Genomic DNA, 24909 nt, shown 5'->3' on the forward strand with positions numbered 1-24909 from the left:
TTTTCAACAATAAATTTATTTCTCAAAAAAATTTGTGTTTTTTAAATTTCTCTAATTTGTGATTTATTTCTAGTAATAAGTGATCCAAGTCATGGATTCTCTGCGAAATTCTGCATTTTGCCATGTGCAAATTTGCGGAGAAAAAATGGCCATAAGAAAAAACACCCATTGAACGGGACAGATTCACTCATACCTATTTATGATGTGTAAAAACCATACAAAACTTAGGCAAGTAAAATGAGTCAAGGTCCTATAAAAGTCAGTGGGAGCTGCCTGATCCTATTGGACTTTTAGCCATTCTGAGTTTTAGAGGTTATTGGATATCTCCCCTAATTAATATCCCAAAAAAAAAAATATTTTTAGTGGTTTTCAAGGTTTTTGTATTTCATAGTGTACCATTCAGCAATTTTTAGAGAATGAGTTTTTAATTGTAGTTTTAACACTCTAAAACACTTTAAATATGAATGTTAATAAAGCAATGGGTGATAGATGGGCAACAGTCCTCCTAACCCTATTGCATTGCCCACAACTCTAGTTTGCAATGCAGTAGCATATCAAACCTTATGCCTTTTTACTGGCTCTGAGGCTTTTCCCAGAAAATGGGTGCCAGGATAATAAAATGGGAAATATAAAAAAAGAACAAAATGCTAGTAAATTATCGCAAAAAACAAAAAAACCAGTTAATCTCTGTGGTTATGGTATGCACACAATAGCACATAAGATATTTAGTGCACAACCCTGAACTGTGTAATAAAAATGTAAACTTAATATGTAATTGTATTTGTAATTGTTGCCTGAGTAAAAATACATGTTCATGCAGTTTATAAAAACTTGAATCAAGGACTCGTATTTATTCTTCTGAATATCTTCTAATATTCGAACATTGCAAATTTCTTTCTTATAAGTAATTTAGTCATAAAGAGTAAAATGGCAAGTCAGCTGTTAGGATCACTATACGTACACTGCCATTTGACCACCATTCTACCGACCATAGACCTAAAACTAAGGGATGCTATCAAAGTGTAACTCAGGAGAAAGCTGACCGAGAGGTGCAATCTAGTCTCAGGCTAAAATATGTGAATTACCCTCATCAGCCATATTAGGATTATTTACATTTTAGCAAATCTACAACTTGGGCTTTTTGCATAAATGATGATAGATTTGTAGGGCAATTAAACTAACTAACTTTTTTCAGGCTGTTAGCTTTGGACTCATAGCAGGTTAGGTTTAAAGTGGTGTATAATATTGACTAGATTAAAGCATAAATCTGGCATTAAAAATATTATTTTCATATTTATTGTGATTTGCCCTTGGAAGGATTATTTCTGTTCTGTGTTCACAATCTATCGCATTAATTTACAATTGAAAGGTAATTTACATCTTTTTTTTACACCACTTTCATACCAGTATTATGGCTTATCTTGCACACATTTATAGGTAGCCCCTGAGTTCCAAGTTTTATATGCTCTTACTTCTCAATGATGACATTTTTCATAAGACAGCAGGGACACTACTGGCATTATTGGAAAGAGGTACTGGTTTGAATTTATTTAGGGTGGAGCACTGAAATTCCTCAACATCTCTTACTGGAAGTAAAAGTTTGTAAGGAGCACCCTCTTCTCTCCCCCAGGAGCCTTTCTGATGTGGAAGTTTGGAACAAAGAGGAAGTTGAAGCAGAGGCTGGCAGTAAAGTCCAATATGCGGTACACTAAGGCTAAAGAAGTACAAAGTCTAAATCCAGGCAGAAGTCAGGGCAGGTAGAGATCAGAGTAGTCAGAATCAGAGCAGGAGTCAAATCAGGTCAAGAACCAAAACTATGTCAGAAAAAAGCAATCTAGGCACACCCAGGAACTCAGAAGAGAGTTTTGATTTTAAAACAATTTCTTTTTAAAAGCATATGCTTAATTCATTGTCTGGTTCTTTGTTTAATTTTATTTGTGCTCACATTACATATTTATGTATCTGAATGACCCATGTTTGCATTGTATTATCTTCAGGAAACCTTTATATGACCCCTAAAATCTAATTACCCATAGTTCCTGCTGATAATTTCTTAGGCATTGTTCCAAATGGCATTTCACATCCTTTTTACCATTTGATCCCAGTTCAATTTATAATAACATTAATACACTCGGCTTTAGAATATTCCTAGATTAGACCAAGATCTGACTGCCAAGAGACCAGACAAGAGCAGTGTAAAATAAAATTGAATCAAAAAAATGATAGCCTGCTGTACTGCTACTGTTTGGTTTATCCATAAATAATGATTGATATTAGACACAAGCTCAGTTAAAATATTATTGGCATACAGCATACATTTGCAGATTATATGCATAGCTTTACAATACTGTAAACAAAGGATAATAAATGTAAAAGACCACTAGGAAAAGGTTGTTATTAAGTAGAAGTATGTATTAAACATTTACTGCGTACTTGCTTAATCATTCTAACTGAAACATTACTCAGAACCACATATCTAATTACTAGAATACAGTTTCCCAATTAATTTGACCTTGAAATATTATTACAGCAATACTAGGTCAATTCATATTCATTTAGCCAAGTTCTTGATACAATATTGTGGTCTTCAGACAGATGATGCTTAAAAAACATAACTCGACAACCTATAGTAATGAGTGAAATTTTTCACCAGGCATGGATTTGCAGTGAAATTTTGTGAGTTGCCATCAGCAAAAAATTTTCGCGAAACTGCGACCAAAGATCAGCGTGAAAAATTTCACGGTATTCTGTTTTAAAGAGGCCAAGAAAAAGAACCACCAATTTTTTGTGGAAAAAATGCAGCAAAAAATCCAATGACTACTAAGCATTTTTTGCTGAAAAAAAAAGCCACAAAAAATTATCATTGATCTCAATGCGTTTCACAACTTTTTTTTGCCGTTTCACATATTTGTGGGGGGATTTAATGAATTTTTCAGAAAATCATAACTCGACATTATCATCATTATGAAAATCAACATGAGAAATATATTTTCATTAGCACTATGAAGGCCATACAAAAATAATAAAATATGTTAACCTATGTATTAAAACATAATGTATATGCAACATACATTGTAATATAAAATGCTAATGTTGCCTGCCATTTGCATGTTAATTACGTTTCACCTTAGTTATCGCAACACTTTGTAATTAACATTTGACATTTGACATTTTGATATAGAAGATATAACACTTTAAGAAAATGGAAAACGCGCATAAATAGACTATTCCTTTAGCTTCTCTTTATACACTGAAGGTGTTTTAACAATTAAGCATTCTGATTTTCTGAACAAACAAAAGCAGCTAAAAGACTGTCTCCAGACATTTCAAGCAGCCTAAGGATCAATCACATGCTATTCCTGAAAAAGCAAAGCCTGGTCAAACTTTCTGTAGCAGTATATATATTTACTTAAGAAAAAAAGCCCAACAGTTGCTAAATGGCAGATGGTAAATTCTCAGCATGGCTTGAATTTAGCTTCAGGTTCTAAATTTAAAACCAAAACACACAGCAAACAAAATATGCTACTGAGTACCTTTTGCAGTGGGCACAATTAGTTTTATGTATTTATTCAACTAACTACAATTCTGAATTCAGAGCCTATCTATGCTTCCTTCAGGTTGCTGAAAACTTAACCCTTCATGATCATTAATGTACATCATAGCCTCTTCTTTTAGAAGACATTCTAGATTCCAATCCTGAGCCCATCAGTGCCCCTAGGGGAAATTAGGATTAATCCTATGTCTTGGATATTCCAAACACTTTCTTAAAGGAACAGTTCAGTGTAAAAATAAAAACTGGGTAAACAGGCTGTGCTAAATAAAAAATGTTTCTAATATAGTTAGCCAACAATTGAATCTATAAACGCTGGAGTGAACGGATATCTAACTTTCAGTGATGGGCAAATTAATTTGCCTGGCACAGATTTCCGTGTTTTGCCTCTGGCGAATAAATTAGCGAATCTCTTGCAAAAATTTCCGATTTTCACAATTTTTTTTCGTTTTGAATTGCTTGATTTTTTAGTGAAAACTTTCAAGTTGTTCGAGTTTAGTGAAAATATTTGAATTGCTAGAATTTTCCGTGAAAATTTTCAAATCGCTAAATTTTTTTGTGAAAATGTTCAAATTGCTTGATTTTTTTGTGAAAATTAAAAAATTTCTCGTTTTTTCGTGAAAATGTTTGAATTTAAAGATTTTTCCGTGAACTTTCTGATTTCACGATTCTTCGCGAATTTTTGAAAACCAAGAAAGCTGCAAATAGGGATGTAGCGAACTGTTCTGCGGCGAACTTGTTCGCGCGAACATCGGCTGTTCGCGTCCGCCGCAAGTTCGCGAACATCGCGCGACGTTCGCCAATAGGCGTTTGCGTCAAAATTGTTCGACCATTCGACCATTCGATCGCTAAAATCGAACGATTTTCGTTCGATTCGAACGAAAATTGTTCGATCAAACGATTAAAAATCCTACGATCGTTCGAATCGAACGATTTTCGGATGTTCGAAGTTCGCGAACAGTTCGCGAACTGTTCGCATTTTTTGCCGGTGTTCGCGAACGGCGTTCGCGAACACATACTCGGCGGTTCGCTACATCCCTAGCTGCAAAGCAGGAAGTAGTGTCTGGCTATTATGTCAGACATCCAGTCACTATAGATTATACATTTTTGGCTAACTATATTATAGTGATGGGCGAATCTGACCCATTTTGATTCAACTAAAATTTGCGGCAAAAATGAGCTGAAATGCATTAGTCTATGGTTCTATCAATTGGAGTTTATCAGCGTCATTTTTGCGGAAAAACTTCTTGCTCATCACTGCATCACTAACTATATTGAAATCATTTTTTTTATTTAATTTACACAGTTTTAAATTTTATACTAAACAATTCATTGAAGCAATGTTGTAATATGTCTCCAACCTCCTAATTACTGTACCTAGTAGGGCAAACGATCATTTGAGGCACTGCAAAAAAGGGCCTGACAATCTCTACAGTTTCCTGTATCCATACTTATAATTTCAGTCCAAACCAAATTTAAAGGAGTTTATTTCTAGATACTACATCTTCTGCCTTAATTGATTGGATTATATAAAATTTAATTTTAAGCATAAACATAACCAGTCTGTTAGCCACCAGAAGACCTCCATCCTTGCTTGGGTTAACATACCATACCTTTTAATGCTGAGTTATATACCATCTTGTTTTTGAACAGTGAATCTCAATGCAATAGTATCCCCCTTTGTATACACTGAACTATTTTGTATTGTGCATGCAGATTGGCTGCTAATTTGATTACAATACTGAGAGACTTAGCCAGTTTGTGCCCAAGCTTTGCACATTTGTTTGTGGCACTTGCTGATCTGCAATATTTTTTACTGTGGTACTAAAGTGTCTCATGCTTTAAATGTGCTTAATTATTTATTTACAGTTACTATATTATAGGAATGAAGTAACAACTAGAGCAAAACTTCCTCCAAGTTTAGTTTAATTTAGTCTAGTCGTAGAAACCAACAAACATAGCATTTACTGGTCTACTGCAGTTAAACTAATTAAATCTGATTGGTTACTACAGGGAAAACCTTTAAATCAGTTCATAGTCCCCTCTAGTGACTAACTCTCAACATAAAATAGAAGGGTTTTTTTAGTACTTTGTAAGGGAAACATGCTGTTTTGCATATTTAACCTAATTTAATTCTGCCTATATCCTAGAATTTCAAAAGGATTGTGTTGTTATGTTCATTTAATATCATTATCATTTCAATTTGGGTCTTCATCAGCACTAACATTTACTCCATTTCCTGGATAGGGGGTGTAAGGACCCATAGCAAATAAGAAACAAGAAAACATATATACAAACCAATGTGGTTATATTATAAGGTTGAGGAATGGAAACTATTTTTATACAACAGATTTGATTTTATGTGGGTTATTTATCAAAAGTAGCATTTGTGAGGTTTTTTCCTATGTCCAATAAACTCACAACTCGAATGTTTGCTTATTTATGAAAAAACCCAAATGTAAAAAAAACTCAATTGGGGGATAACTGAAATACCTTGAATTTATCAAGTTTATAATCTTTAACCCTCAGATTTGAGTTTTCATTAGCAAACTAGTGTAAACAACTCGAAAATCATGAAGGCAAAAAGCATTACCAAATGGTTAAAGGGAAACTAAAGTCTAAAATAGAATAATGCTAGAAATGCTGTAGTTTGTATACTAAACGTTAATATGAACTTAATGGACCAGAAGCCTAATTAAACTATTTATGCTTTTAAAGTTGGCCACAGGGGGTCACCATCTTGTAACTTTGTGAAATCATCTTTACAAGACCAAGACCATGCTCAGTGTGGTCTAGGCTGCTGTTGGGAGGCCAAATGAAATACTTCAGCACACGCTTTTTTTCTGCTTAAGCGTTAATACCCGTGTTTAATGTCAAGTAAAAAAAAAGGCTAGAACGTTTCGGGGGGTACCCCTTTCGTCAGGACCTGCAGACTTTTGCCGATCTGCTGTTGGGAAGCTAAGCTTAGGGATCGTAGTAAATTTTCAAAACAGCTCAAGTCAAATAATATCTGCCAGAAGTCAATACAGCAAGACTGATTAATAAACAGAATATAAACAGGGTCCTGTGTCGTCATGAAATCTAATGTGGATTTTATAGTTTTTGTATTGCTTAATACAAACTTTCTCCAACTCTGCAGAACCAGTGGCTGTAGCAAAATAATCTTTCAGTGAGAATCTAAGTTTATCTGTTTAAATCTGGCTCCATGATCTTTGTCCCTGCCACTGGAGTTGGAAATTAAAAAAAAAATTAAAAAAAAATAAAAAAAAACTGAAAAGAAATCTATCCCCAATTAAAAATGTGTACCGTTTTTATAAGAAACCTGCCTGTTTGCAGTGACATTCCCCCTTCATTTACTTGCTGTGACTGCTATGGATACGAATCACTACACAGTCGCCGGCTGCTCTACAGGGAAACAAACAAAGATGCTTGAGTTCTGGGAAGTAAGGTGAGCGGGGCTCCCCCTGCAGTTTCAAAGTATGATCATTTCCCTAATGAGCAGCTAGGAAGCGTCTGAAGTTTCCTATCCGCAGCAGTCAGAGCAGGTAAAACGAAGGGGGAATTTCACTGCATACAGTCAGATTTCTTTAAAAAAGGTACACATTTTTTAATTAAAGTATATTGGATATAAGTTTTTTTTTTTATGAAAAAAAGTAAAAATGTTATTTTTTTACCTTTACATCCTCTTTAAAGGGTCCTCTGCCATTGACTTATACATGACTTTGACAGGTTTTAGCTGGAGTATTTTTTGATTCGGGCTTTTAGCAGCTTTGGGGAATAATAAATGTTGAAAAAAAGAAATTCCCAAGTTTTTCGAGAAAGAACAACTCGAACTTTTAATAAATAAGCCCCTAAATGTTGAGAAATGTCCTTATTTTTTTAGCATCAATTCCATGGTCACCTAGCCTCATAACAGCTTACTAACAATATTATGGTTATAAGTGAATTACTAAGCACCTAAATCCTATTTTTATGGGTTTTTTTAATATGACTTCTCAATGGCATTTCTTTAACCCACCTTATATTGGACAAAACCCACCTTTTCTGTCTCCTGTAATATAATAAATTAGATTTATAAAAACACCACAGTAAATAAAAATACAAAACGCTAACAAAGAAGAAATACATAGTTTATATTGTCTTTCAAAATATGCCTACATTTTTATGAAAGTTCTTTACTTTAATGCATCAGAGATAACCATGAAATCCACAATTTTTTTATGACACAGATGGCTAAATAATTGCAGCAAGTTTAATTAGCTTTATATTTACAGAAGGAAAGTAAAAATCCTCAATGATGAAGAACAGCCCAGCAACATTTAACATTCTAAGCTATTATTAGTTGTGTCATAGACTGATTGGCCATAGCATTTAAGACAGCATTTAGCAGTTAAAAGTTCATCTTAAAGTAATATTTAAACCATTCTGTGGGATGACTTGCCATCCATTCATAGGGAATGGCTTTGACTAGCGACTGGAATATTGTAATTCAAAGTGGCATTCTTAAGCAATTTCTACCCATCTGCTGAGACTGGGATAGCCTAATCTAGACAGTGACTTGGTGGTTGAATGTTCTAGCTCCTTACAATTTGCTGTACAATGCTGAAAGTGATAGTGTCTTGAATATAAGACGTGCTGACGTGTCTTTCTGCAGCTCAATTCATTCTTTTGACTTTAAGCCTGCATCTTGTTTGAAACTTACTCTTGTGACCTTATCGAGACAGATGTATTTATTCTGAAATCATGTCAAGAGCTATTATTGCAGACAGATACTGATTGTGAAACTGTGCAACTTTTGTGTTAATGAAATATTTCGGTATACTGGTCAATGAAGATAAATACGTCTATAACCATTGTTTTTCATGTGCAGTTTGGGCATAATGGCATCATTTAAAAAAAAAACAGAATAAAAGACTGGCTTACTCGAATCTGAAGTAATACTTGACATTGCAATGCAGTTACAGCGTGTGATGTGCTACAAACAGCTGTATTCAGCTTTTCAAATTGACTCCTGCAGCAAACAGGCCATAACTATTACCTGGAAGGGGCATTGTAATTGCACATTCACTTTTGAAACTGTCCAAGATGATTTCTGTGCAACTGCAGAGAGCAAATGTCGCTAATTGCATCTGGTTAAGAGTGCATCTGTAGTTTCTTTTGTCAGGATCCATTTAAATTAGCAAACAATATTAAAATAGCTTTGAAGCAAAACAATACCTAAGCAGAAGTCAGCTTCTGTTTTTAAAACAGTGATGATGCACTTTGCTCAATGCACGTACGGTCCTAAATGATTCCTGTTGTCTCCAAACTTAAAATACTCATTCTATTTGGTACAGTGCTGGGCTAAGTCATTAGTGCACCCAAGCAGAGCACTTTAATCAACCTGCCCTCCCATGACGTGTGCGTGTCAGTGCTTGTTCACTCTCGCTAGGAGGGGGAGCTAGAAGTGCCATGCAGCTCTTTGTAAGGCAATCTTGCATATTTAACCTAATTTCATTCTACCAATATCCTAGGATTTCAAATGTATTGTGTTGTTGGGAAGCCAGGGAGAAGAGGTACACATGCTTCGCACCCCTTTACCTTTGCATCCTAGGCACAAGCCTCTGCTGCCTACCCCTAGTTCCAGCCCTGATTTGGTAGTACAAACACTGAGGCTTGTTGGCCTATTAAATATGGTTTATCACTCATCATTTAAAGATCATTAGCAATAACAGCAAAAAAATTATTCATATCATATATTGTGGCATTAGACAAAAAAACTTTTGTAATATGTCTTTCCACTGTTTATTGGACTGGACAGGGTGTAAGTGTCTTACTGCTGCTGCTTACTGTGCTGCCTATGGATGGGCACAATGGAAGGCAGAACAAGTATTTAAAACAATGCACCCCTGGCAGCCCATGGAACACAGAGCTGTAGAAAAGGAAGGAAGATTTCAATAAATATAAAGGGCAGGTGAATGTTATATATAATGTATATTGGTATGTATAATATGTCAGAGATACTGAGATGCAACCTGCTCAGACTGAAAAAAGATGAGGCTGCTCATCATTTTAAAATTAAAGTGATCTAAACCTGAAGGCTAAATCAGCCTTGTCCTTTTATCACAGTTATATGACTCAAATATGCAACCAAGTCAAAACTAAAGAAATAATATCGAGCATTAGGAGCTAAAATGATAGTCGGGTATGCTCAGTACATATTCAAATGCTTAGTAAAAATACTGAATACTGAGTGCACTAAGACTGCTTGCACTGCAGTGTAGTTAAAACAACAGCATTCTCTATCAAGGGCAAGAATAATTTCACAGTTTTGCCCAAACATAAATCAAAGGTATTAAATATTTAGAATCGACAGGGGACATCATATGCGTGCCTTTTATTTGGTATGCAAATAAAAACATGTATCTGAAAAGTAAGTCTATTGAATAATTAACATATGCAACCCAGCATATTGTATTACGCTGGCAAAATCTGATAATTGGGCTACTGTCAGTTATAATGAGTTAAACCTTCTATGAAATGTATTTTTAGTGTACCGCAACCTTATTTTGAAGAGTCCCAAACATCTTGTTATACTATAACAGAGGATTCTTGCCTTGTTAACTGTATGAAAATCAGTGTGTGCTTTAATTTCATCCTGGACATTTCATTTTTTATTCAGTCGATTGCATCATTAAAATTTCTCTGAATTAAGGTCTCCTTCAGCAGGGTGCAGCCTAAGGTTTAAGTAAAAGGCTGCTAAGAAATCTTTAACTAGCTAACCTCACTCTCAAGGTCTTATTTTCAGTGTCTGCGATTTCTGCATGCTCCATATTTATGATTACACTTAGCAATTTTCAGCTTGCCTATTTCAGGGAAATAGGTAAATATCAATATGTGCTCAAATTGTGCAGAAGACCAGTTCTGCAGGCTCAAAATATGGATTGTTTTTGAAGCTTTATATATACGACCCTTTGTCATGCCCTTTTTACTAGGGGGATAGCATTTTTTGAGAATAAGTGGTTCATAATGATTTCGATGCAATCAGATTGTTTCAATGATATTGGCCACCAATTATGCTATATTAGAACATCATTTGAAACTGGGGAATACAATAAAAGAACAGTGGAGGGGTGTCCGTTGAATAGGTCCTAAATAGTGAATTATTTTGTTGAAAAGGGATATTAGTTACTCTAAACTTTGAGCATTATTAAGCTAAAACAGATTTAAGAGCAATGGAAAGAAATATTTTCAAGTGTAGTGGATTCAGGGAATTGATTAGCAACACACGGATATGGGTAATAACATTAAGTCAAAATTAGCTGGAAGAAAAACCTTCAGAGTAGTACATTTTTTTCAGTAATAATATGGCATATTGATCCCAAATCTAAAATGTTGAACATTTGCTTCCTTTAATATAGATCAATTAAAAATGAAATACAGTAGGTATACACAATGTAACTGTTTCATTTGGATATTTGTGGATACTAGAGATTGCTGGGCATGTGATCATTTCTAAGAGAGAACAATTGTTTGTTGTATTTGTGCCTAAGTTGCAGACTTTAGGGACTTTCATGACAGTCACACGGCCAAGGAGCATTGAACACGTAGATGCCTGCATGCAGCCGTTGGAAGGGTTTTCCTATGTTTTAAATGATCTGCAGTTGGAAGTGAAGTCACAGAATGATTACTTTCTATCCCAATAAGAATCCTTTTCAATGAGTGCACAGGAAAGTGAGTTGAATCCTGCAAACTCAAACTTACTAAGACAATATCAGACAAGTGAAATTGATTTTCTGCCTTTTGGAGATCAGAGCAATCTCAGAAAATGGTGTGCAATCTGTGTGAGCTTGAAGTACCGTCTTGCCATAAGTCAATGTATTCATTTCATGAAGTGCTACCTAAAAAATTGGCCTCTGCTGCCTGATCTCTCAAGGGCAGAGCAGCTGCATATGTATGTAAGTTAAACTGAATATAGCCTATTGTTTCTTCATAAATATTAAAACATTTTTCTTGAATTATAATTATTACGTATTTATGCAATATTGCTATATTTTGCTTGTTTGCTAAATAATATAAAACCGGTTTATTTGTCCCCCTGCTTAGTTCTCATTCAAGAAGGCTTGTGCTCTGCACCATCAGGCTAGATTAAAGCTGGGGAGAAGGTGCTCCCTAACATGTACATCTGAATGATGCTCAGGTAGGTGGGGGATGGGATAAGGGATGCTTAATACTAACCCCTCACCTGCCCACCCCTCATGAATACAGCTCTGCTCAAAACAAGTAGTGGTGTATTATTAGGGAAATGCAAGAAGCATTTGTGTCTGACACATCTGCTCTCCTAACCTCACACTCGAATAAGGTTTGGAAGTGGGTGGTCTCTTATTTGCATGTCTGAATGATACACAAATTAGGGGACAAGTAGATAGGTGTGGGAAAGGAATCCTTAAGGGTCTTCCCTGCCTATCCACCCCTAATGAATTCAGCTCTGCCACAGACATTTAGTGCTGTATTGTGGAAGTTTAAGAATAATTCTCACAAAGGATTAAAGTCAGGGAATGGGTGATACATTACTTGCACATGTGAATATTGTGGAATGAATACAAGCAGCCCTGTTTTTATCGTTGAAGGGCCTTAACCTTTGGGCAGTCACATGTAACAGGGATGGCTCATTGTGCCTTTTTTTTGCACTTTTCTATCTGTGCCATGCATGATGAAAAACCCCAAATGTGTTTAGCAAAGTAGATTACTTTTAGGGGTGAATAAAAAAAATTGCATAGGTTAGGTTGCCTTTCTTTCTCTCACACCAAGAGAAATAGTTGAAACTGTAGTTATCAATATAGTAAAACATTCAGACCACATTTTGTCTGGGAACCTGTCTGGAACCCAATGTTTGCATTTTTGGTGGATCATAATTCTAATAAAAACAAACTCCACAGCAGGGGTGTGTGTTTTCAATACTGATTGATCAGGCAGTCTTTCTCTAGTCTAAGCAGGTATGTTTATGTTAAGAGAGAGAAGAATGGGTAAAATAATATTTAATATAAATTAAATATGTTGCTTTTTAAAATGTGTATGTACTGTATGCCAGGCACTTATTTGGTATGGCACTGTTCAGTTCAGTATTTTTATTTTACAGAGAGTACTTATGGGTAGGGAAGTGGTTAATAAATATAATTCTGTTCTCCAATCCAAAAAGAGTGCAGAGGACATAACATTTTAAATTCTCCTTTTCTGCAGAAATGTTAAATAATAGCATTTACTCCATGAAAATGACTGAAAGTCAGATTTGTCAAACATTACAATACAAATCAATGAAAACCAGAACGTACCCTTCCAACAAGTATTGGTTCAGGTCCAGAAAACTCTTCCAGCACAAACATTTGATTCCACACCCAGCCTCTTTTGGAACGATTTAATAATTTTTGCTCTTCGACGACTCCATTAAGTTCCATTGTGCCATTCGTGGAAAGTGTGTGAGATTCATTCTTTGGAGCCATATAAACATGAGGAAGAACAGCAATCCATAATATGATTAATGGAGTCCAAACATCCATGAACATTTCCCCAAGTCTTTCTGGCATTGTAACACGGGTTGGAGGGAGCACAGACAACATGAAATGACTGCTCTGCTTACATCCAAATTGTTCTCATCCAATTCATCATGCAGCGAGGAATATTTACTTGCAGCTGATCCTTCCGTTTACAGCTCAATAAATGTAAACACAAATAGTTCAGGTCTGAATGATGCCTTACATTTAGAATTGGGTACATGGATGTAACCTGACAAAAAAAGGGAATATCAGTAAATGGAAAATTTATGACACACATTTATTGCAGAGGAACGGACATACAAATTGCTTTTGCTAGACTTGCTGGTAAAGAAAAACATATTAACCAGTTCAGTTCTTAGGCAAATTGGCAATCCAACCAGATGTCAGCTCATCACAAACAGTTTTCCTATGAGTATAAGAAAAAAATGAAAAAAAAAAGTTTTGTTTGTCTGCAAGATAGAAAATATCAGCTGCAGTGTGATCTTGTGAAGCAATGCATTCCGCAGATCTACAGTGGGTAGGCAAAATCAGAATGCAAATTTATCTTTCCATTTGCCTATGTATTTTATTGGACTATGCCTTCAAATGTTATTTTTTTTTTTCCTTATGATTTATTCTTTGAATTGAATGCCAAGGCAATTTTAAAGATTTATAGGAGTCTAGTATAGTGCCCTCTACTGGGCTAGAATATGTAGCATGCTGTTTTAGTTTTGCAGATGTGGATATTGGAGAAGTAGTCCAGTTTGGGTCTAGGAGTGTCCAGAACTGCTTTTCTGTAGCAAATTTTATTAATATTAAAAAGTTTTAGAGCAAACTAACTGCATTATTACTGTAATAATAATAATGAGATAAATAACTACTCACACAAACAGTATAACCTGCTCTATCATATGGCTCATTCATTACACACTCTACCCCTGTATGTATCCATGCATTATTCGTTCCTAATTCTTCTTTTTGAAACTTTTGAATTCCTAAAGGACTCGTGCAGGCAAGGCTCACACTGCAAACCTTTTAAAGAGGAAGAATGCCACATTTCTAGAAACATATCCATATAAAGTGCTTGCTTTAGGCTATTTATTTGAAAAATTAATAATCTACATAAAAATGCTTCTAAGGTGGAGTAAACATTGTGGTAGAGGAAATAAGTGTGTACGTAATGAAAAGAACTGAAGATTGAACCACTGAAGTGGGAAACGCTTTAAAAGTCTCTAGAGAATAAACATGAAGCACAATACAAGTACTGGTTGTCCATTTCCCGGTGCATTTGCTATCCTGTTCCAGATATAGACTAGAGAGCATAATGCACTGCTGTATCTCCGCGCTGAACTGCATTTGATCTTGAAGCAGCTACAAAGATTGATGCCCATGTAATCTATAATGCATCTCCCTGTGATAATGGGACTTATAAGAAAAGCTGAGCCTTAACAATATAGACAGAAAAAACAAATTACATATCTATCATAAACGCAAAATAACACGGCAGGAAACAATTATCAAAAGTATTATAGGCTATAATAATCAATTATTTTTAAATGGTAAAGTAAAATCCAAATAAAATGGAAAAACAAACTTTAGAAGATGCTATTCATATAGGAAATATTCATTGTATATGTGTTAATTTACTAGAAGTCAGCCTTGGGTAGAATGTGCTAATGGAAAGGATAAAGCAAAGTACAAAAATATATTCTTTTGTTACAGAATGAAATCGCTAGAATGTATTCGAATCAATGTAGTAGCCTTTATCTCATTTTCCTTTATAGGGGATTGAAGTGCCCCTTTTTTTCAAGGGCAACTTAAGACCTGACACTTGCTATGTCTAATATGATACAAAGACTGCTGTACTGTTTTCCAGTAACATCAAAAGTTGTATCCCTTTTGATTGTCCTTAGCAATGGTCCTTTCACCTGTGGCAAAGTACATGTACAGTATATTGCCCACGAATGCAGAATGTTGGTGCAAATATGCATCACATGTCCTGTAACCTTAGGGGTGGGGTCCACAGTTGAATTGCGTTGCCATTGGTGAAGAGGACCCTACAGAAGAAGTAAATTATGAAACTTTTATTTGCTTAAATTAAATATATATAGCCAGTTAATCAACCCCATGATGCACTTGTCTGGCCAGTGTGTAATGCTGTCCATTAGTTCTGATTTGCTTCCATATACCTCTAATGGCAATTGCTGCTAATAACCTAGGATGCATTATTATCCCCCAAATCATACCTAGCTGATTGGTACACCCTGATTATCTCAAGAGAAATCTCTACTTATGAAAACTCCTTTTTAAGGTGGACTTTGAGTTATCAAGTTTCTTTGATAGCTCTCTTACTATCATACAATAAAATTTGCTTTAAAAACATCCTAGCTGTTCATTCATTTAGGTATGTGCTGACACATAAATGTTATAATTTGGATCTAGTTGTTTTAAAGAAAATATTTAATATTTGAAGGTAACATTTTTTTATTTGAATCCAAAGGGAATCATAATTAAAATAAATTCATCTTGAATTTATTAGTATGTGGTTTGTAGTTGTCATATGTCCTAAGGGACACTGTTGAATATTAATCTTGGTGGCCAAGGAGAGTTGCTTTTAATACTATTCATGTCATTTATACATTATAATATTATTGAAAGAGTTTTTTGCCAAATCGGGGGAATAAAAAAAATGGTTGAACTATAGATGGGAATAAAAAAATGGTTGAACCATTGCAATTCAAGGCAAAATTGTTTTATATGAAAACTTATTGGATTTTGCTCATAATAATCAATTCAGTAAATTATATTAAACTTTATGTACTACTGTTACTCAACATGGCTTGTTATGAATTCCCAAGTCATGCTGTAGATAACCATTACACAATAGATTTAAATTTCCAATAAACAACTCTACTTTCATTCTGGCTTCCTAGGAAGGTGATGAATTAGCCATCACCATTTTATACCTCCCAGTGTTTAGGTCTTTTGCTTTTCCTAGTGAAAGTAGCAACTATACAAAAATATGTAATTTGCAATAGTTGGTATAAGCTATAAAGATATAGATTTTTTTATAATACAGTATGTGTCTGTGATAACTGGGCTTATGTTTTTTTTTTATCTTCTTTAGGTAAAAATGCACAGTATTCATTAACTTTATTCGACTTATGGAAGATTCTGGGATTTGTAGTTTCGACCCACCGAAAGCATTAAAGGTAAACAATATCTGGCCTGCAGTCATATCTCGAAAGCCTAATGGCAACACACTTTTAATTTTCACAAGGCAGGGTTATTGTCTTGACAGCTGCACGTTAAAAACTATGGATATTGATGTTCAGGTTGAAATTATCTGTTTTTTTTATGAGAAAGCTTATTTCTTTCACATCTTGGGATTTATTTTAATAATGAATGGATGCACAGGGGCACCTAGAGAAAAAATGAAGAGCAAAAAAATTGGTCTTATATATTGGATAAAACTGACAGGAAATAAACTTCACTGTTATAATCCATATGGAGTACAAATACAACAAAATACGCAATGGTATACATGCTAGCCTTGGGATGTTGGGTATATTTGGTTTAATGGTATATTTGCTAGCCTTGCATTTTCTGTTTAGAATGGTCTACTCACACAACATGTAGTTTAGCAGGCTCAATAAAATACAGATATTTTTATAAAAACAGAGCAATTTCTTAAGCGTATGGCCTTAATGAAGGACGCCTGTTCAAAACATTACAGGTCTATGACTGTTTGCTGGTGTTTTGCCTTGCAAGAAGCCCATAAACTATTTAGAGCTGGTGCATGCAGTTTTATTTTTCTATATAACAAAGATACTTGTGTCCTTTTTTTTTTTGTCACTATATAACCATAAAACCTTTTATTTCAAAAAGTATATTCTCCTGAGCTTTAGAAATTCTCCTGAGCTTTAGAAATTCTGCACACGGCAAGTCCATGTTCAGCGGTGCATATAGTGAAAAAATAAAAGACAATAAAACACTCCTTAAACCCACACCCCTAAATTCCAGCCCCCTCCCTGTAAGACTAGACGTAAGTGTTGAGTTAGGGGATTTTAAAGCCATAACCACATCTTAAGATGACTGTACTGAGACTAAGCATTTTGTCCCAGATCAGAACTTGAAAAAAGGGGGGGGGGGTGATAATACATTATTGAGAAAGCTGATCAATAAATCTGCTATCCCCCTCATGAACTCTTTTTACAGGCTTTTAAATTAAGAAATATGTTCTGAGTGTGTGTAAATTTCTATTCATGTAGATCAGTCTCCTTGCTTGCCTCTACAGCATGACAGAATCCAATTACATAGAATGTCTTGGCCAATTACATACTTTTATTAATCAAATATTTTAGGAGTAATAAAAGCTTATATTAGGAATTACCTCTTGCTTTGAAGAATGTTCTGAGTACAGTGAAATAGATTGACAAGATCAATTACAATTAAGGTCTTGTTAAAGGCAAGAACAAGCGGAGCTTGAGCAAGGTGTTTAACTCTTTCCCCTTATAGTTCCTTGTAGACACCTTTGGGAGCTATAGTAGGTGCTTAACAGGTGGCAGCATACTGAGATCCACAAAGCTTAAATGGCTCTTTAGCAATCTAGAGGACAGCTAGTAGCCTGATAGTATAGATTAGTAATAGTTACTGGTAAGCATCTAGCAAATACAGGGTTAATAGGTATCGGTTTTTTATTTTTTCCCAATAAAGACCTATAATGCTTACCGCACCATAGTAACTTAATTTTGCAGTTGTTTTCATGGCACCAAGGGAACCTGGTTCATAGTGTCTCAATTTTGAGTATAATAATGTCAATTTTGCCTCTGCTGAACTTTCTATATACTTTGCAAGAGGTGCAGATGATTGATATATGTGTGATTGTATATGTTTAGCACATAGTCCCACCGGGTAAGCAATATTTTGAACTATATAACTAAAAGGTTCAAAGAGCTTGAAGTCTAATCATGTGCTATCTATGTTAACCTTCATTTCCTGAGGGGTGCATTCTAACATGTTTATGGTAACAATTTATAATAATCTATAGGTAAGCAAATATATATATTTATTGATTTTATTTTATTTTTTAAATATACTGTATCTACAGTGTAAATTAAAATAGTTCAACTTTGCTTTAACCAAACATGATTGTTTAGTCAGACCAACAATGCAGGCAATAAAAGTGGAGATTTTTGCTTTTCTTTTAGCGGTTAATGTTATATTCAGAACCAGCTGTTACAAAAATTGTGCATTCACAATAACAGCCATGACCTCCTGCATCTCTTTACAGACTTGAGAATGGTGCTCCTTTTTTGTAGCACTTCTATTCAAGCCCATTTAGCTTATTATCCGTTGGCGTTTTCCCTCTGTACGGACTGTACTTTTGGATTGTCTCAACAGGTCTTTCTTTTTCATTTTACTTTGACAAAGTTTAGCTGAAGATATAATTATGGTATTACGATGAAAAGTTAAAAAAGGGGCAGAATTTCAACTGTGTTTTCAATGTTTCTGGCCCCCAACCAATAAATTAAAATAGTCTTAAATATAGTGTGCTCCTACACTAAGCCTTCACGTTAGCATGCTAATTCAGCTAGGCATTTATTAAAGCTCTATGAAAATAGTTTTTTGTTATTGAAGTAATTATGCATTATGTTGCTTTATTTCCTACAGTTACATGGCAGAAAACTCAAAATCCTAAGTGCTAAAACCCACGTCCCTATCAAAATAGGGTATGCTTGTGATTTTCGGCAGAATTTATATTAGCCTCCAAGAATTTATTTGCCAAAATGAGCTTCTGTTTTAGTGGCTAACTCTATCCTGTGGTGACCTTTCAATTAAATACACAAATACACAGGTGCCCATACTGCACAACAAGAAAACATTTAAGGCTATTTGTATTGCAGAATTAGAATATTAAGAATGCAGGTCTGCGTTTGCAGGCAAACCAATATAGAGAACACATTTTTCATACTTTAAGGGGAAGACAAAAAAAATCTAGCGCATGGGTTTTTATATATCTCCTTCCACATAATCTTTCCCCTGGATATTTGGCTGTATAGTTCAACTTGTTCCATTCCTTAAAGGACCAGATCTAATTAATGATCAACTGGTTATTTTAGACAAGATGATATCACGGCAACATCTGTAAACCTCATGTAATGATCCATCAAGAATTTTTGATTCTGATGATTAAATGAATTTTTTAAAAAATCAATATGATACAAATTTTAGCAAGAATTTTCAAAATAAGTAGGTTTTTTCTAATACAAAATGCTGCTTTTAACACTAGTGCACCGAATAAGAAATTCTTTTTTCCACATTGCCACTTGCAAAGGGAGCAAACGGCTGCAATGCACTGCTAGCACCTGAAAAGGGCTTTATATGTGATCCATTTATCATTTTATTAGACCAATGATCTGTTCCTTGTAACCCTATATTGCTGGGTGGCCTGCATTCGACATTGCACCATAGATAATCAGCCACAATATTAATCCAGTAAGGTATACCTGTATCTGAAATGCACCATGAAATATTACCTCGTAAAATCATTAGCAATGCACTTCACTTTACCGTGGCCTCTAAATCTGTGAACATGTGTAAGAGGAGATTAGAGTGTGCCGGGACATGATATTTATTACAATTTTTTTTGACTATTGGTATAAAGTAAAAAACAGTGTCCTGCCCATTAACACATTTTGTGTCATATTGGAAGCAATTATGGAAAAGAATGTCCATTATTGGGATCAATACTTACATTAAAAGCACCAGGAGGAGTTGTGTATATATAAATAGTCATATTAGAGCTTTAATATCCCTATTAAGCTGGGCTGGCCAAACCTTATTGGTTTAATGCCCTTTAGGTTTTGAAATGCCATTACAGTAACCACATGTTATACAATATCCCTAGAAAATGATTTCAACACCTACAAAACACTAATGTGACACATACAACAGCCAAGCCAGCCACCAAACTTTATATCAGTGATTTTCTCCGGCTCCGCATGCAAATAAAAGTCTAAATCCAAATCACCGCAGAAAAGGCAAGACGACAAAAGTAACTTTAAATATGCAGTTATGAATCTGTTTCAGTTCATGAATAACTTATGATTAGCCAAGTGTAGCGAATAAGTAATGACCCTATTGCAGTCATAACTACATAAGATGGGTTTGCGTTGAATTTCAGCTCAATGTCACCGGTAAAATAATAATACTGTAGAAAAAAAAAAAGTAACCTTCTTCTGCCTCGGTAGGTTTCAACTTAAAATAAATGAGTGATAGTCTGTCATGATCTAAATATAATACCAGCAGTCTCTCTTTTATTCTCCCTGTGTCTCTCTCTGTATCTGTCTCCTTTTAAGATATACACATGAAGACATATACTCTACCCAGCATGTGCATATAATGTATATCCAGGCATAGGAAACCTGTTGTAAGAATACATTACCAACATGTCATGCAAAATTCTGACCTTTTGCATAGCGATTACTCATGCTCACTTGGAGAAGTATCTTTTATAGAAAACGTAATTGCCCTTTGGGTGGTTTTACATAATTAAATCAAACCCTTATATTATATTGTAGGACAATCCAGATCAGAACTGTGATATGACAGCTTAACTCTTTCAGGATACTTGGTATCAGGTAAATGCCCTGCCAGGAAAGAGTGATTAGCAATGCTCACTTGCAGAATAACTGCTGTTGGATAGGTGACACTGAAAAGCGAGCACATTGCCTAATAATCGACTCCTATTGTGCTCTGTGTACCATAATCCGAGTGTGTGTGGCATGTTGTGCTGTTCTACAGACACCAGATAGAATGCTCAGAGGAGCAGTTGGCTTTGGCTATGGAAATGTCATGTCTAGCCAACATTATTTTAATTATGGAACTAAATGCCTGGGGATAACAAGGGGTAATAATTTTCTGACGGGTATCATTTCTAGCTAGTGATTGAAAACAAAATAACTTCTCACCAAAATCCTAACTGGAAGCCGAGGCTTTGCTGCAATCAGAGCTCATCAGAACACATCATCAAAATCTTCTAGTTTTCTCCCTCTCTCTCTCTCTCTCTCTTTCCAAGTGGCATGTAGTAGGTATAAATCGCACAGGTCTTTCTTACCAATTGTGCCCCCCCTCCTATCTAAAACCCACAAATGCACATCTCCCACCAGCAATTTACATATCAGGATTTTCACCGATATTTATTCTCAGCACGGAAACTGCAATCTATTTTATTGCATGAATGCAGCCTGACATCTGGTCAGAGGAAAAGCAGCCAAGTGGTTTTCTTTTCTCTACATAAATAAACATTTCTAAAAGCTGGATGATAGGACAGCCAACCCTCCAAACTATCTTTGATCCGCCTAAAATACATAGGGAAATCACCTAATATCTGGACATGTGAGCAGTGCCACTTGCTGCAGAGCAAATGGATAATGTTCTAAAAGATAATCTAAAATCAGGCATGTTATTAATCAAAAGAACTCTTAATGTAAGGGGAATTGGGATGGACACTATCAGAAAGCTGAAAGTGGTCCCTTTTTGCCTAACAAAGACAAAACAAAGGCTAAACACTTACTGTGCCAGTGATCAGCCAACGTCTTCATCAGCAGCCTTCAGCTAGGAATGAATTAAAAGGATCTACTTGACAGAAATGATGCTCACAAGAATCCCTGGTGTATGAGCAGCTCTCACTCACTGTGCGCCCTGTGCCTTTTCATCCTAATGGAGAGTCTGACACTTTCAAGCTCTGTGTCCTGATGGCAAGACGCAGTTCCCAGGTCCTTCTCTCTCTGTACGCATCAGCGGTGCATCTCCAGTAAAATAGCAGGGATATTCCCAGTAAATCCTTGAATTTTATCAGTGAGCTGTTCCAACGTGCCTGGATGCTGAAGAAAACAGTGAAGGGATATGTAAAAGTGATTTCAGTGCCTCCCCTGACAGCTCTTATTGGATAGCTAAGCTTGGAGGCTGGTCTATGGACTGGAAATTCATCTAGCCATCCTTTTTCTTTCTTTCTTTTTTTTTTCCTCTAAGCAAAGTGTTCAACTTTTCTTTTTAGCATTGATGCTCTTATTTTTCCTCCTGTTTATTTAATCCTCCCACTGCTAATGGTGCTTGCAGCTTGCATGTTCGCATTCAAACACTGTTTCACATCCCATTTCTCTAGTATCGATTAAAATACCTTTATGGTGGGAAAGAAAAACAATAGCGGGAGAATAGTGCAATAGACATTGACTCTGAAATCATTTTAGCAAAAGGTAAGAGCGATGCCAGCTCTTGCTTGGGAAGCAGGGTCACGTCTCCTTGGTTTGTGTGACAAGAAGCTGTCGGGCACGTTCACTCATGATATATTATACAGGCTATGGGAAATATAGGCATTATTATCAGGAAAGTGTTTGAAATAGAAATCTGTGCATTCTCTAGGCTGCTCTCAATCAGCATTTGAGAGGGGGGTGATGCAGGGGGAGACTCATCATTCCCAGGAGGTTGTGCAGTAAATATGAGAGTGACTAGATGGGATTGCCAGTGTACTGCTATCAGGGGACAGTTTGGTTGCTGTGCCCCTCTTTGAATTGTATTAGTTAATATTTTTTTATTTTTACCAGAAAATCTAGCAAAATGCATGTTCTCTTTTGGAATTACATGTCACTTTGTCTTGAAAAATCTCTGTGTGCATTTTTTCTATTCCTCCTGTTAAGCTTGGGTCACACAGGAGAGTCTCCCAGCTCCATAAAGCAAAAATAGAGGTCATCCAATATATGACCATCAAGCCCCTGTGGAACAGGCAACAGTAGCTCGTGAACCTGCTGCAACGCTCTTAATGTTCTAGATAATACTTGTGTGGCATTTCTATAATCCAGACAGCTCAAACTGACAAGGAGCTTAAATTCCTTATTGCTAGTCATATTGATAGGATGATAGGCACATCAGAAAAATACACCTTTACTTACCTGAACTACACCTCATGGCACAGAGAACATAATCTCTTTTCTCGGTCACGTTATTCTGTATTATTAATCTTCTTTATATAGTGCTGACCCATTCTGCAGTGTTTTACGGTGATTATAAATCAGTCCCTGCCTCAGTGGAGCTTACAGTTCACATTCACTATGGTCAGTTTTATCAGGAGCCAATTAACTTGCCTGTATGTTGTACACCGTATCATACAAACATCTGTCATAATGTGCCCTGGCTGGAACTGAACCTAAGACCCCAGCTCTGCAAGAGAAAAGTGCTAACCATTGTGCTGTACCATTGGCTATCACTGCTGCATACAGTGGGGCAAATATTGATTGCCACACCGTGGGTACAGTATGTGTACCTGGTCCCCAGACGCCTGCCCCCAGACTTGCACTTCGTATATGCCTGCGACTGCACGCATGTGCCAAAAACCCCTCCTCCATTCTCTCACAATAGGGGCTGTTTATCAACACTGGGCAAATTTGGCCATGGGCAGTAACCCCTGGCAACCAACCAATTTCTGCATTCATTGTTCTACTTGCAGCTGTCTTTAAAAAGCTATCCACTGACTGGTTGTTATGGATAACTGCCAAATTTGCCCAGTGTTGATGAGCTTCAGTATGTTTTATTGTGGCTCCAAGGGCCCTACCCGCTCCAGCACCCTCAGTAGTTAAGCCACTGGCTGCAAAGCATCTAATTTATCTTAAAATAGCTCATTGGGCAAGGTCAAAGCTAACATAACATGCAAACATTAATTCTGGTGAGTTTTAGAAGTCAAATATACTTACTGCAAAATACAGCACTAATAAATCAGTTAATATACACTGTCAATCAATTGTAATAATAAAGTGTTATTACAGATTTTTCAAAGTACAGGTATGAGATCTGTTATCCATAAACCTCTTATCTAGAAAGCTCAGAATTACAGAAAGATTGCCTACTGTAGACTCCACATAATCCACATTTTTAAAAAGGATTCACTTTTTCTTTGTAAAAAAAAACCAGTACCTCGGGGGTCTACCAGGGCTGCAAATGATGGACCCTCCTGGCAGTCTCAAGGGGCCCCCTCCCTACCTCTGATTCCCTGGCCCATAATGTCAACATGGGGCGATGAGCACACATGCTCCATCACAGGCTTGCAGGTTTATTTTTTTATGGGGCACTGAACCCAACCAAGATATAATTAATGCTTATTGGAAGCAAAACCAGCATATTTGGTTTATTTAATGTTTACATGATGATCCAAACAGAAAGTTCCATTTTCCAGAAAATGCCAGGTCTTGAGCATTCTGGGTAACTGGTCCCGTACATGTACTAATATATTAATAATAAAAGACTATACCCATAAGATTTTCTTTTAGTTCATCTAGTTTAGGGCACGCCTGCTCTAGTGCAGGTGCAGAGATGTCCAGTTTTGGTGCAGAATAACAGTAGGTAAGTAAATGCTATTTAGCTGCCATGAAGTTCTACAAAAAGGTCTCACCTATTTTACCAGGTCAACAAAAACAGCATGGGTGTTGAACCAGCATACAGTCATTGGAGAAATCTTCCATATATAGGGGAAATTAAGTTCCCTAGGTACCATTATATAGGACTACTGATGCTGAATAGTGATAAGCGAAATTATTCATGGATTCGCTGCGATATTTCGAATTTTGGCATGTGCATATTTTTTTGCGACACTGCTGTGAAAATTCACCTTGGGGAAATTTGCCAAGAAAAAAAACGTCCATAAGAAAAAACAGCCATTGACTTTAATGCATTTGGACAAAAAAAGGCCACATAAGAAAAAAGCCCATTGACTTTTTTTGAGTAAGAAAAATTGTTGTGGCATAATGTGTTTTGCAAATTTTTTCGGTTTCGCTAATTTTTCGGCGAAACGGG

The 24909-nt window shown here is 35.9% G+C and overlaps 1 protein-coding gene across 1 annotated transcript in view; it reads right to left on the bottom strand.

The window, feature by feature from the left end:
* cdh8.L (cadherin 8 L homeolog) overlaps window positions 1-22249 on the bottom strand; it is a 222992-nt gene extending 200743 nt beyond the window's left edge. The window contains exons 1-2 of the mRNA XM_018257891.2: window positions 21641-22249; window positions 12862-13312 (exon numbers count right to left, since the gene is read on the bottom strand). Of these exons, the coding sequence (XP_018113380.1) occupies window positions 12862-13146 (285 nt within the window). The 5' untranslated portion in view covers window positions 13147-13312; window positions 21641-22249. The remainder of the gene's footprint in view (window positions 1-12861; window positions 13313-21640) is intronic.
* Between the last annotated feature and the right edge of the window lie 2660 nt (window positions 22250-24909).

Source organism: Xenopus laevis, chromosome 4L (genome assembly GCF_017654675.1).
Source record: "Xenopus laevis strain J_2021 chromosome 4L, Xenopus_laevis_v10.1, whole genome shotgun sequence".
NCBI lineage: Eukaryota > Metazoa > Chordata > Amphibia > Anura > Pipidae > Xenopus > Xenopus laevis.